Source organism: Panthera onca, chromosome C1 (genome assembly GCF_046562875.1).
Source record: "Panthera onca isolate mPanOnc1 chromosome C1, mPanOnc1 haplotype 2, whole genome shotgun sequence".
Lineage (NCBI taxonomy): Eukaryota > Metazoa > Chordata > Mammalia > Carnivora > Felidae > Panthera > Panthera onca.
Window position 1 is genome coordinate 26,361,330 of NC_138346.1, and position 14,894 is coordinate 26,376,223.

At 36.7% G+C, this 14,894-nt stretch overlaps 1 protein-coding gene across 1 annotated transcript in view; it reads right to left on the reverse strand.

Annotated features, from left to right (window-relative positions):
• The window catches only part of CPS1 (carbamoyl-phosphate synthase 1), a 127,956-nt gene that overhangs the window by 41,956 nt on the left and 71,106 nt on the right, over positions 1–14,894 (reverse strand). Inside the window, exons 22-23 of the mRNA XM_060623367.3 lie at positions 1,787–1,928; positions 399–464 (exon numbers count right to left, since the gene is read on the reverse strand). Of these exons, the coding sequence (XP_060479350.3) occupies positions 399–464; positions 1,787–1,928 (208 nt within the window). The remainder of the gene's footprint in view (positions 1–398; positions 465–1,786; positions 1,929–14,894) is intronic.

Genomic DNA, 14,894 nt, shown 5'->3' on the forward strand with positions numbered 1-14,894 from the left:
TAAACTCTTTGCCCTGTCACTGAATGTATCTTTCTCATCCTTTCTCTTATTGATGTCTGCACTGTATTAGTCTCTGGGAATCCATAAGCATAAAGTATAAACTCTACTTATTCACAAAATATAAGTTCAATATATTTTAATTAAATAGCCATGAGAACACATCACAATTGTATGTTCATGTAACCATTATCCTTATTCTAGTTGTATTTGTTTGATTTCACCATTTTAAGGCAGTTCTGAAAAGTCAGTATAGAAGTACATTATCACATCTGACCTACATAATGTCATTTTTGTTACCTAGATTACTAGATAACCAAAACCACGAAAATGTATATTCCCCATGGTGACCATTTACTAAATCTGGAGCTTTCTACATACAGCAATTTGGCAGTTCCTACCTGACCATTGTAGGTAACATAGAGGTAGTTTGTTACTGATGGGTATTCTGCAGCCAGTGTATCAATCTGCAAGAAAATATAAATAAATAAATAATTACATAAATAAATAGGGATTTTAGTCCCTTTGTTATATTTTTTCAAGAGTAAAACAATTTGCGCTGCATTCGTATTCCTTTAAGGCCCCTTATTGTCAAATATAAAAACAATAAAAAGGTAAGTACAATTCAATTACTTTCTAATTCTGAAAATGAGGTGGGGTGGAGGAACAATGATGTAATCTAGTTATCACTTGAGCAATAAATGACAATACACACCCAGAGCATCAGTGATTCATTACAGTAGTATTTCTCACATACATAACACAATCGTTATATAGTCAACTAGTTACCAGGAAGACTTACCCAGACAACTATCTAAAGCAGCTCAGATCAGAGCAAAATGACCTATATGTAAGAATGTTTTGGGTCTGCAAATGAATGCATAGAATTTAAGTTACCAATGGCACTGAGCAATGGAATGACATAAATACCATAAAGCATGGGGAAGAGGGGAAGGGGACAAGGTCTCATTGAACATATTTTGAAAAAGTAAATCAATTCAGTTCTCAAAGGCCAGGAGCTTAGCTTAGTGAGCAAGAATTCAGGGCCAACAGGGCAAGCTAGTGTAAGGCAGGTGAGAAGGAGGAAAGATAATTGCTGAATAGAAAATATTCTGCATCAAGCCTGAGACCAAAGGCATGTGCCCCTCCGCCCCCCGCCCCCGAGCACATGGAGAAAAGTCAATGATTTTAAAGGACAAAAACCAGCTGGTGGTACTTTAAGCCAAGGCATCCTTCTACTGTAGTCCAAAAAAAAAAAAAAAAAAAAATCACAACGGTACACCTATGAAAGTTCTTGTATGATTGTCATGAATACTAGATGAGCTCATTATGCCCAACCCTATCACAATGAATACTAAATGAACCATAATGATGGGGCACTTAAAATAAAGTATTACCCTGTAAAAAGTTAGTGCCAAAAGAGATAACTATTCTTTTCAAGAGGTCAGCCACCATGCTAGGGGATTTCAAGTCCTTCTATTACACTAAGGATTTATCTTATTGCAGATATATCTGCACAGAGGTCAAAAAGTAAAGGAGAGGTCACTTTGATTTTTTTTTCATTTAGGCAGAGAAAACCATGTACTCAGTCCTACCTTTGCGTCCCAGTGCCCCTTCAACCTTTCCCTTTTAAGCTTATATCAAACCTGTGCTGAATAAAACTGGTGGGATCATGGGCATTGACTGGACAAGTAGAATCACTTCTGAATTCCACCCCTCTTTATACCGGCAATGGCTCTATGAGTGGGTGCCTACATTTCACCCTGTGAGGAAAGGGAAATTCCTTTACCTGTTTAACCCAAGGGTGGATGTTTTTCTTTAGCCTCAGCTCCCTTGTCTGGGCCTCAGTCAGCCCGAGGCATTTTGAAATCTGCTTGTCTGAGAACCCAATCTCCTTTGCCTTTTTCAGGGTTTCTTCTGTAATGGACTCACTAGGAGTTAATGAAAAAGAGAGATTCAAGTTTAGAACAAACACAGTAAGGACTAGTGAACTGTTCAATTTCAAAAACACCAAAGGCTCCTTATTTTCCATCTTCAAAGTGTTGAGATCTTTTAAACATACACAAATAAATAACCCACTAAATCTTCCAGCCTCTATGAAATCTAGTATTTTCAATGATATTTTCACCTTTTCAGACATGTGGTTTCCTACTTTCACACCCATGCACCCTCTTCTCTTCTTACTTCCTGGAAATCGCTTCTGCATTTTCTATCTTAATGACTTTCCTCTTTCAAAATAATCATGGACCTTCCTCTTACTAAGTCCAAGAGGCTTTTCTCAAGTTTCATCTCCTTAACCTGTCAGCATATGACCTGCTTAATGTTCCATTCTTTAAAGATGTCTTCCTCTGGCTCGGGTAAGTTGCTTCTCACCCAACTTTATTACTCATATTACTCACAAAAATGACTTACTGTTTTTCTGGTTTTTTGGTACCCCCCGCTCAAGTTCCTATCTTTTGTTACCTGATTTAAGACCAAAGGCCTGGCTACCTTCTCTCTCCCTCTAAACTTAACCACTGCCACTGGCTCAAGCAACATAAGTAGTTAATAATTCCCAAATCTGTATCTCCTTCTCTAATGTCTGACTGATGCTCCAGGTCTCCATGTATAGGATCTTTGAGAACCCATGTATACCTGGGCATCCAACATTGCATCAGACTGGGTATCCTTTCCATAAACTGCCTCTCTTTACTAATATCATATATCTGTCTATGTTGACAAGATAGTTCTCTGGTTTTATGATTATTTCCCATCCAAGTTAGATTTGTCTCCTCACTTTCTTGATGCTCATTTCCATAGTATAGACTGTATTTGTATTGTTTCTCTCACCTCGAATGCCTTTGACATTCCTTTTACCTACCCAACTGCTCTCCAACTCCCAGCCAGTCTTTATAGGTATAAACTAAAGCCAAGTTTCATCCATGAAGACTTCTCAGTTTGCCCTCACCCACTGATCTTTCTGGACTCTTCACTGATTGATTTGCTCGGAGCCAGGAGCATAGTTGGAACCATACTGTTTAGCATATCAATGTCACCAATATTTTTTATGTTTGTTAGCTTTTATTCACCATCCAAATTTTTTTTTTATGCTAGATTCACATTCCACAATGACAAAGAATACGTTTGGCTCATTTACCAGATCATTCCCACTGATCTGTAGACTGGCCCCCAGACAGCATTCAACAAATATTTATTAAATGGAAAAGGGAAACTGGACTTCTATAGCTTTTATAAAAGAGACAGAGTTATTGAAATCACCTTATAACTATAATTCAAAGTGTACAAAAAAATAACTTGTAAAGAACCAAGGCACAGAAGAATAAAATAGTTCTATAAAAGTATAACTAAGTAGCTATGGACCAGCTATTTCAAGCAATAGTCAATACAATAAAATTCAATTATAACACTTTTATAGTCAATACAATGAAATTAAAATATAACGGTGTGTTCTCAGAAGATGTAATAATAAATAAAACATTTTCACTGAAATTCTGCTAATAGCATGCAGTTGAATTAAATCTACTGAATTTTGTTCATTCTATTCTTCAATCTTCTTTAATTAATTATATTCTGAGTTTAGATTAGAGAAGAGAGAATCAAGCTCATATATTTAATAGCTATTTCTCTGGCTGTTGGATATCAGTATTAGTTTGGATTTTTGCAGCTATGTTTTGTTCTACTCAATTTGCTTTTTCTTTGGCCCTTAAATTTCCTTCTGTATCTCAAGTTAATTAATTATTTCTCCCAATAAATTTAATGTCTCCTTTTTCTATTCTCATTTTGATTTTTTAATCTTCCCAAGTATTTGATAAACATTCTCCCAGAGCAACACATTTTCCTGTCAAATTCTTGATTATAATCTGATTATTAGCAGTCACTTGCTATGTGTGCCACGCATTGTGCTTCATGTTCTATAACTATGCTGTCCAATATGGTGGCAACTAGCCACATGTGAATGTTTAATTTCAATGTAATTAATTAAAATTTTTTTAATTAACATTTAGATTCACAATTGCACTAGCCAAATTTCAAGTGTTCAATAGCTATACATGGCTAGTGGTGACTGCATTGGATGGTGCAGATTACAGAATATTTCATCATCACAGAAATTTCTACTAGACAGTGCTGCTCATGAAGATACAAAACAATATTTGAGATAATGGAATGATAGAGAGTGATTCGAGACATTTTATGGAGAGATAAGCTATGTGGTGCAATGTGAGGTCAGAGAAAAGAGATTAACAGTGTGAGCGAATCTGGTTGAGAAATACTACGGCAGTAGAGGGATGAGAACAGAGCCATAAAGAAAGTTCAGCTTCATATGGATGAAAGAGTTGACAGATGTACTATAGGCAAGGGCAACTGTATCTGCAATGATTTGAGACAGTGATCGGCATGGCAGGTATAGAAAACATATGGAGGATTTGTAGTTAGGAGGAAATCATGAATGGTGAAGATAGGGCAATGTCATTCATTGTCATCCTTACACGTGTGCTTTAACACAGTGAACATGTGCTGTGTCTACGGCTCTGTGCTACCTACTTTAATGATGGAGTGATAAAGTATCGAATCTCTACATTCAGAGAGGTCAGAGTATATTAGAAGGCAAACAAATAGCCATAGATGTGTCTGCACGGTGAGAGGTGCCATCGAGGAATGTAGAGACGAGAAGGCTGTGGCTCGGGGGAAATGGTCCCACAGCACTGGAGAAGTCTGCAAAGGCCTTCCCCAAGAGATGACGGCTGAGCTCCTAGGGCTTTTGAAAACACCCAACTTTCTGGTGTTTATCTTTAGTTATTGCAAAAAAGAAAACATTTTGAGACAAAAGCAAAGAATAATTTGTTTGTTGCTATTTGCTTTGGAAACAGATATTTTCACTTTTCTTGCCAAGATTATGTTCCTAAACCAATTGCTCATTTGTTTACGTGCAAGTGTGCATTCAGCCTCAAAGTGGAAGTGCTTGATAAATAAGCTACTTTCTAAGTTAGAACTATGCATGATGTTCTTTTGAAATAAATATATTTAATTGTGAGTTTTGCGAAAGATAAATCATATTAATGTTTACCTGCATGGTGAAAGTCTACCCATCTGCTCTGTGACCTGCAATTTTGCTTAAAATGTAAGTATGAAGCTTGAGTTACACGGAGAAATGCTGTACACATCACATTAAGCCAATTTTTACCCTTAGATTTTTCTAGATACTTGCTAGGGCATTTTCCTATAATTGTGAGATAGCAGTAAAAGAAAAATTAAGAATAAACAGATCTTCAGTAAGACATTTCTTTATTATTGCAATAACTATTTGAAGCAAAACCCATATTATGGTACTACATCAACAACCACACTAACTTAAATGACTAAATCCTAACCCTGAATAGCAGCAGTCCAGACACACTTAAAGAAACATGCCTTAAAAGAGCCATCACACCTGTAATTATGACTATGGACTAGCAAAAATGCAAGTCCTCCAAGTCCAAAGATAACCAGAAGTAATATATTTGTCTTTAGCTCCTTTGGTCATGTTTTTCTATTCTTTCCCTTGTCTTGAATGATTTATTTTTATTTCTTCTTATACAGAATATCAGTCAATTCTTCAAAGGTTGCTATATTGCTTCAAATGAAAACTATAAATAATGGTATTAAACAAACAAAAAAAGAAACCATTTAGATTCCTCACATTTCTATTAGGGATGAAATAAATTTGCATTTGTTTTGTCCACATTCAGCAATGCAGTCTTTTCTATTGCTGAAATATGCATAATTCGTCTTATTCTTTTCCACGAAAAGAGTCCAAGAGAGCATATAAAGACATCTCCAGCAAACATGCAAAGTCTTCCTCCCCGACTCACCAAATAAAATTGGACTCTTACCAACAAGCAAATAAAAAGAAAGAAAAAAAAGAAAAAAGGAAGACTGATTGATAGAATTGGCCTTGTGCATAAAAAAGGACAGTAAATTAATTCTGTGTTCAGTTCTGGTGGAAAAAAAAAAAACAAAACAGCTATCTGTCACAAGACTAACTCAATCATTACTACTCGACATAGAATCCCCACCCCAGAGAGTTTTCATTATGTAAAGGGGACGCCCAAGAAGAGCAACGGCAACATGGAATAATGAATCACAAATGATAGAATTTTGGAATGGGGTTGAAAACTACCTCTCCATAGGCGCCCCCTCAATTCACCCGGTGAGATTTCCAAAACAGCTTTATCAAGCTAAACTTGCAGAGTGCATGTTTCAAGCTCACAAGCTGATTCGCAGAATATTTTCTTGGTGAGCCCAAAACAGCTTTAACTTTTGCTCAATATTCAAACAGCTAGACCAATAGCATGCTATGACGTTTTTAAATGTCTTGAAAATTAGGGTGTATTGAATTGGAATAGTATATGAATATAATCACATTCATCTATCTTCATTTGAATGCAAATATTGGGTAGGTATGTTCATATGAAATTCAAAGTGATGTATCTTCTATAGTATTTTATTTATAATCTCTCTGGTTATTAATTTCTGCTCTTCAGACATGTTCGTAAATAGTGCGAAACACTTCCCAATCCTCATTGAGAAAATACATGTTGATTCTGACCCACCCTGGCAATCACAAAGACATGGATAACGTAGGTCCCTTCCCACATTCCGTGCTACCCTAATGCTCCTGGATATGCAGAATACCAAGACAGGAAGTGGCTTGCCTCCCTCTCTACATTTCCCTCATTCACTTTCTCTGCTGCTTTTGCATAACACAAAGCTGGCTGGCATGTGATTACATACGGAAGAAAATTGACTTTATTCCCTACTTGTTCCGATACAAAATTTTATTTTGAGTCCCATTATAATAAAATAAAAGAAGAGACAGTTTGAAGACACGATTCATTAGCTTTGGGCCAGTGATTTAGATAAGGTTAAACCTCTTCAGAGTCAAATGCAAGATGAATAATCTTAAGTGAACATAAAGCTCATTTAACAATGTGGAGATTCAGACACATGTTCCTTGTCTTTATCTGCCCATATTGGGCTGTCTTCCATTTTGCCTGCTAAAAAGAACTTCCATCAGAGCGAGATTTTTTTGAAAAATCAAGTTAGATGAAAGCTTATTTTAGTGAGACAGGGCTATAATATTTCTATTTTTCGAAAGGAAAATAAAAACCTTAATTTGGAACAAACTCAAAATAGGATAATTACTAAAAGAAATATAAATGCTGAATTTGTAATTCAAGACTGCCTTTTGAAGCCTCAATAGGGAATGCTCCATTTATATTATATTGTAAATCAAGGGAGCATTATCCCAAGCAAGAAATGTGATCAGCTGAATGGGGCACATTGCACAAAAGTGCACGTTTTTAAAATATGCACAATAAATTATCCTATTATCAGGTACACACATTTGTGTGTACTAGTATGTTTGTGTTTATCTTCACTGTGTCCTCTAAAGCTTGCTACAGATATAACTCGTCTTTTCCCTTCCAGCTTTCCTTGCCTTCAGCGTTCAAGGGCAAACTCTTCAAAAGTTACACTTTCATCATTGCATAATAGCATCTAAACAATAAAACAAAGAAACACCAAATAGCTGTGATGCTGGCCTTTTCAAAATCTCTAGTTCCTCTCCACTTAGCAGCACAAAATGACAGTTCTGAAATTTTGGAGGGGGAGGAACATCTTCAGAACAATCAGACTTTTACATTCCCTGCCATAATCTTTTAGTGGTGAGACAGCATGGCTCAGCCTCTACCGAGGCAAGTCTCTGTTGCGTTCTCTGGTTGTATAAACAATAGGAGCCTTTCTCCTCTCTCTCTCCTCTCTCTCTCTCTCTCTCTCTCTCTCTCTCTCTCCCTCTCTTTCTCTCTCTCTCTCTCCCCGACTTCCAATGTAGATTTTGTTGTTGTTGTTGTTTAAAATTCTACCCTGTCATCTCCAAAACTTCCTCCACTCACACTTAGTCTTCAATAATAAATGATAAAAGGAAATGGAATAAATTCCCCTTAATGAGGAAATTTTCACCTGGCATAAAGGAACTGGGGAAATCTATTAACTGACTGGTGAAATGCCTGCAGCATCGCAATTACCAGGGGACCCAGCACACTTCACACAGTCCTCTCTTCCACTTGACTGGCTTTTATCTGATCCACCAACTCACAAGTAATACTAAACAAATTTCCCTCCAGATTGCACAAGCTCTAATGTGAAAATGAGCACTCCACTTGGCCTACAATTATGGGATGGGCTTGTGATTTTATTATTATCTTCTTTTTAAAAATCCCCTAAAAGGCAGAAACTGAGAGAAGCACTAGGGCCTGATGCTCTGTAACTACACCTGCTTTAAGGACAGAAAACTGAGTTAAGGCACATGTTCTCTATCTACCCCAACACCCTCACGTCAGCGTCTCCCTCAGTTTTGCATGGCTTTGCGGATTATTTTTGGCACTTCACAGGTTTGAGACCATGCCACAATCACAATCATGCAATCGGGGGCGAAGTTATTTGTCCTCTCATCTTTTCTTTCAAAAAGACAGGCTGTTACCTCTTTCCTTAAGAGAAATGCAAAAGACGGGCACCTGGGTGGCTCAATTGGTTAAGCACCCGACTTCAGCTCAGGTCATGATCTCACAGTCTGTAAGTTCAGGCCCACATCAGGCTCTGTGCTGACAGCTCAGAGCCTGGAGACTCACTCGGATTCTCTCTCTCTCTCTCTCTCTCTCTCTCTCTCTCTCTCTCTCTGCCCCTCCCCCACTCATGCTCTGTCTCAAACATAAACAAACATTAAAAAAAAGAGAAATGCAAAAGACATTTTTTTCAAAAGCAGCGGTAGTATTTAGAAAAGCAAAAGGATGAAACCTAGGCAATTGGGTGAATACTACAATTTTCTCTGAATTTTTGAAAGCACTGTGTTTTGTTTCTGTATAGCAGTGAGGTATTTGGAGAAATTAAAGAAAACCTTGATCTTTACCTCTCATCTACAGGACAAACAATACCTGGGTCCAATGTTCATGTTGAAAGCACGCCATCAGGAAAACTATCTGTTAGGATCTGGGTCCACTTAGCACCACTGCAATAATGCTACACTATCCCAGGTGTTCATTTTCAAGGGATGATGCACTTAAAACTGCATTTCACCTCAAAGGCTACTAAAAACAACAGAATCCTCCAGAGGAAAAGCTTATAAAGCAATTGATACCGTAGATATTTTTAAGTAGGCAATTTTTAATTTATGAATCTTATGTTCATTTTTTTACTCATCTCTAGTGACCTCAATAATCCAGAAATATTGTGGTATTACTTTCAATCTGGTAAGACCACTTATATACTACTGACTATAATATCATGATTATTTTCTATGAATACCAAGTAATAATAATGGGGAAAATTACCTAACATAGGTTTCTTGTAATTCTTGAGCCACAATAAATCACATTTTATATCTCACTGATTCCTAGTTGACAATGCTGTGACTCTTATTCTCTGCCATAGATTTGGTAATGATGAAAAATAGGTGGAAACCACCCTGTCATGCTAGTAAGTCACGTCTATTAGTGTAAAAGAAAGTGTTCTGGGGCACCTGGGTGGCTCAGTCAAACATCTGACTTCAGCTCAGGTCATGATCTCAGGGTTCGTGAGTTTAAGTCCCACGTCAGACTCTGTGCTAACAGCTCAGAACCTGGAGCTTGCTTCAGATTCTGTGTCTCTCTCTCTTTCAAAAATAAACATTAAAAAAAGTATTCTGGGGCACCTGGGTGGCTCAGTTAAGCTTCTGGCTTCAGCTCAGGTCATGATCTCACCGTTCATGGAGTTGAGCCCTATGTCGGGCTCTGTGCTGACAGCTCAGAGCCTGGAGCCTGCTTCCAATTCTGTGTCTTCCTAGCTGCCCCTCCCTCACTCGTGCTCTGTCTCTCTCTATCTTTCAAAAATAAATAAATGTTAAAATTTTTTTTTTAAAAAGAGAGTGCTCTGTTATGTTCAAAACAGCATGCTTTTATTAATCAAACAGCCTTCACCTGATCAGACTCAACTAAAGGGAGAAGTACATACTATGGAATATTGCTTCTGTTATTTCTGATTAATACATTTACTTATAATTTGAAATCCATTCAATATACTCTTTCCCCCAAATTAAGATGTATACAGTAAGCAAAATCCTGGATTTTCCCATAAATATAGGTTTCTTATGGGTCCAGAATTTAAATCCAACAAACAAAAATAAATGCTGTACAAGGCCTCAGTAGAAAGCTGAGATTAAACAAGCATTCTTTGAGGTTTGAAAATCTGTTATTTCACAAATAAATTTATTTGAAAGCCCTATATTTTAAAACCTCTCAATTACCTTTGTTTAAAGCAAGTCATGTTTCTGTAGAATAGCTTTCCAACTATCATGTGTGTTGTTCCACACAACAAATGTACAACTTTCAATATATAACTTTCTTTGACTTCTAGAAACTATTACTTAGAATCTAATTAAAATAAATCACTTAACCGAAGCCTAGCTACCAATAAACACTGCATAGATTTTGTTTTCTTGCTAAACGTAACAAACATAGAAATAATTTTTGATCAAGTTTTTCTAGTTCTTAATGAGCAAAAAAGCCTTTTCTAGAAAGCCTTTTCCTAATGGAAAGTCATTTCTAGGAAGATGTGGAAAAATTCTAGAAGTAAATTCCTGATGACATGTCACATCAGATCTATGTTAATTTGAGGATCACTACCTACACGGAAATCAAAAATCTTTATCACTGAGTGTTTTCCAGAAGAAGACATAAACATAATCATTACCACCCATGACAGCAAAAAGTCTCATTTAGTTCATGCTAATGAATATACTCAAGAGCAAATTGAGTTGCTCTCCTTTCAAGATGCCTAGAGCAAAGATGGTCCATTAAGTGGTTCCAATAGCTAAAGAGCAGGTATGGTAGGGTAGGGTTTGAGGTGGTATCTATAATGTCAGCATGGCCACACTAATACTGATGTGACTACATGACATGACATTACATGACATGATTACATTATTATCATTGTGTTGAACAGGGAAACTGCCTGTTTCAACCTTAGGTATGTATCACTGGCCAAATCTAGAGTCAGGCTCCAACTCTGCTGAGAAAAACAATCACATCAACCAGATGAAATGATTAACACGTGAACTGCTAGCACCGGGCCAAGCAGGTAATAAGTGCTTCGTAAGTGCAAATGCCAGGGGATAAGGAAGAAGGGGAAGAGCTGGTCCAAGAAAGGAGAGAGAGGAAGAGAAGGAGGGGGGAAAGCAGGAAGAGCAGTTAATCAGAACACAACCGCTAAGTCACCTACCTTAGGCCCCAGCACCTCAGCGTTTCACAGACTTTTCCCTCCTCTGCAACATTCTTATGTATCTATGCCTTGAGGCCATGAGGGCCACCACACTGTGTACTCCCTGCAAATAACAACTGATCTTCTGGAGAGCATGTGCACCCAAACATTTTCTACGCTGTCAGGAAGCACGGCCACCACCCTATGCTCCTCAGGCCAGCAATCATGTACTTCACCTTCAAGGGCTGCCTCAGAGGCTTGATGCCTCCATAAAGACATTTCAGGTATGAATAACAGATGAAAAATTTCGGAGGGGTCGTTGAGTGATTGATTATCTAGCTTCTATAACTACCGCGGAGGTAGATTATTTTGTGTAAAGGTCATTTCCATTGTATACATCAGGTGCTTTTCACTGACCTGCGTTAACATGGAGGATGAGGTGTTTACCTCTTATTTAAAGAAAGATTAAATGGATGTGTATGTGTGCATATGTATACAGCCTTTTATTTGAAATATGGCAAAATGTAAAAGGAAAACCCTTATCCCGGGTCTCCATATCCTTGAAAATTCTGCTTATATTTTTTTAAAGGTGACTCACCAGGGCTTTCTCCCTGCCAGGCCCCTGTGTTTTCCCCACAAGAGTTCTAGAGAAGGGCACATCTCTTACAAAGCTTCTGCTCTAAGTGAGGTCAAGGATTCAGAGAGGAAAACACACAGCTCACAAGTTGACAGCTAAGGAGGAACTGATCTCCAGCTGTCTGATTTAAAAGTCATATCTCTAAAAAGAAGCTTTTGAAAAGGGTTAGTGATTAGAACCGCAGGCAGAAGCCCTGGGCTAGATTCCTTGCTTTCTCCTGACTGGTGTGACATGTACTATGACACACGCCTTGATGTGACTCAGTTTCACCATCCACGAAAATAGAATAGTGGTATTTTCTACCTGTATTGTAACAGAAATGCATTTAAGGTCACCAGAGAAATACGGATCCCTGTATTATAAATATTGTTAGTCTGTATTTTTTGCCTTAACCTTCTTGCTGGTTAATTAAATTAGAAACTTCATTACCATTGTAAATACTTGTGAACATTTTTCACAAAAATTTTTAAAAACATCTGCAATATTGAAAGTTCTAGATAGTTCTTTGTTTTTAATAAAAAATATAATTTTGGCCTGTTCTCAAGGGACCATCGAGATTTTTTTTCATGCCCAGACAGGAATTATAATGCTTCCAGTATATACAATCTCTATTTGATAATATAAAACAATGAGATAAACCCCCTGTTATTAGAAAACAGTTTATTCGAAGTATTCCTACCTAAACAGTAGATATGCAGTCACTTAAAAGAATGAAAGTGTAGAGATGCTGATTTACAATGTCTTCCAACACAGTGAGTGTATATCTTAGACTATATGTTTTTCAGGCCATCATTTTGTGAGTCTCTTGGAGCAACTAGGAACTATAAACACGTTTTCCCATACTCCAACTTCCCTTCTTTGCCATGACTAAGAAATTATGATTTTCACTTTCTCCCAAGAATATTTATTCATTTATTTCATGGGCATCTTATCACACAAATATTTTTGTAATATTCTTTTTAAATTTTTTTGTTTAATATTTATTTTTGAGAGAGAGAGAGAGAGAGACAGAGCATGACCGAGGGAGGGGCAGAGAGAGAGGGAGACACAGAATCTGAAGCAAGCTCCAGGCTCCGAGCTATCAGCGCTGAGCCCCACGCGGTGCTCGAACTCATGAACCCTGAGATCATGACCCGAGCCGAAGTTGGACACTTAACTGACAGAGCCACCCAGGTGCCCCGGTGCTTTTGAGTGTTTACTTGATGGAAGACATCATATGCCAATGCCGAAGAAAATATATGATCAATAAAGAATTGGAAGCCATTCATATCTGTTTCAGAGCTGATGCTATACCTCAGCATAGTGAACTTTTTTCTTTGTTCACACAAATCAACAAAGCCTTGTAAGAAAAATTTATAATAAAAGTCTACTAAGACCTTATGATATTTGGAATTTGCTGTGATGGAACTAACAGTTTAATTGGAGGATGTTACTAGCATGCATCAAATAATTACAAAACAATGAAATGAAACTGTGGTTCCAGCTGCTACTTATATTGAACCATAGCTGATAATATCCACTTTAATTTCTGTTCATAGAGTTGATTTATTTATAGTAAGATTCTCATTTTTATGAAACATAATAGAAATATAACAATAGAAGAGCAAACACAATTTGTTACTTCCTAAGTAAAATTTATCCATTTTCCCGTCACCTCTTTCTTCTTGCATATTTGGTCCTTATAGACTAGTTCCTGTCCTTCCTCCGGATCATCAAATTTGGTAGACTTACTCAATTCTTTCCCTCTCTGCTCTCCCTAAACTCTGCAATATTGGTGAAAGTGTCTTCCTATTTTTATTTGTTTTGTGTTAAAATCTCTCTTTCCTTGGCTTCTATGGCACTGGAATATATTGAAGTATATATTTTGTGATGTATAGAAGGGATATATGTTGTCCTTGGATTCTGAAAGTCCTGAACTTAAATCCTGACTCCAACATGCACTACCTCTGAAATCTTGAAAATTTACTTAAACATCTGAGACATTGTTTCATTTATAAAATATGAGGGAGGGATACACACCTTCTAGGAAACCTTAAATTGATACTTACATGAGAAAACTTCTGCAAAGGTCTTAGAACTTTTATTTTAACCTCTACTTAACTTTTCCAGCTTTGTGTTCCTGACTTTAGTTGATCTGTTAAAAGTATCTGCCTTATGTATAACCATGTATATATATTTAATCTTTGAAAATAGATTACAAACCCATTGAAGGCAGGTTAATGACTAACAATTATCCATTCACAAATGTCACTGGGCCTAGTACCATGCCTTACATATAGCAGGTCCCCAATAAATATAATGACTGAGTAGCTGAACAAATACCATATGGTCCAATAAGAGCTCCTAATAAAGAGAACTGCCATCAAGAAAATATATAACTCATCATGCTGAAATCAGAAATATTGACATAGGGATAGAATCTATTAATTCTTGACTATTAAGAGGCACATACATGCTAATTATGACTATATGTTATTTTAAGTCAACTTAAGATTTTTGAACTATCAAACGTTTAAGAATCAATACACACAAAATATATAATATTCATCTTGTGAATTATCTAAATATCACTCTGAAGCAGTTTGGGTAAAACATTTATCTTGCCCGTGATAGAATCAAGTTCTCTCTCCCACTTTCAAAATACACATATGTAAACACTATATAAATAGTGAATTCAATTAAGATTCTCAGAACATTAGATATTTGATGTAAGCTTTTACTTTATATCTGATTCAATAAATGATTAGTTAAAAAATTAGTGAAGGCCTATGAAATCTATGACATCACCTAAAATATCACATGGAACATAAAATGAATTAAAAATAAAATGTATTCTTGGCATTAGTTCACAGAGGCATGGAAATTCCCACAGTAATACTCCTCTTTTACATAGAAAAAAAAAAACCTCTTTTATGTAAGAGTTTTTAGTATTCTTGAATAAGTTTATTAGATAAGTTGTTTAGGGTATGATGACTAAAACTGTAGAATGGTA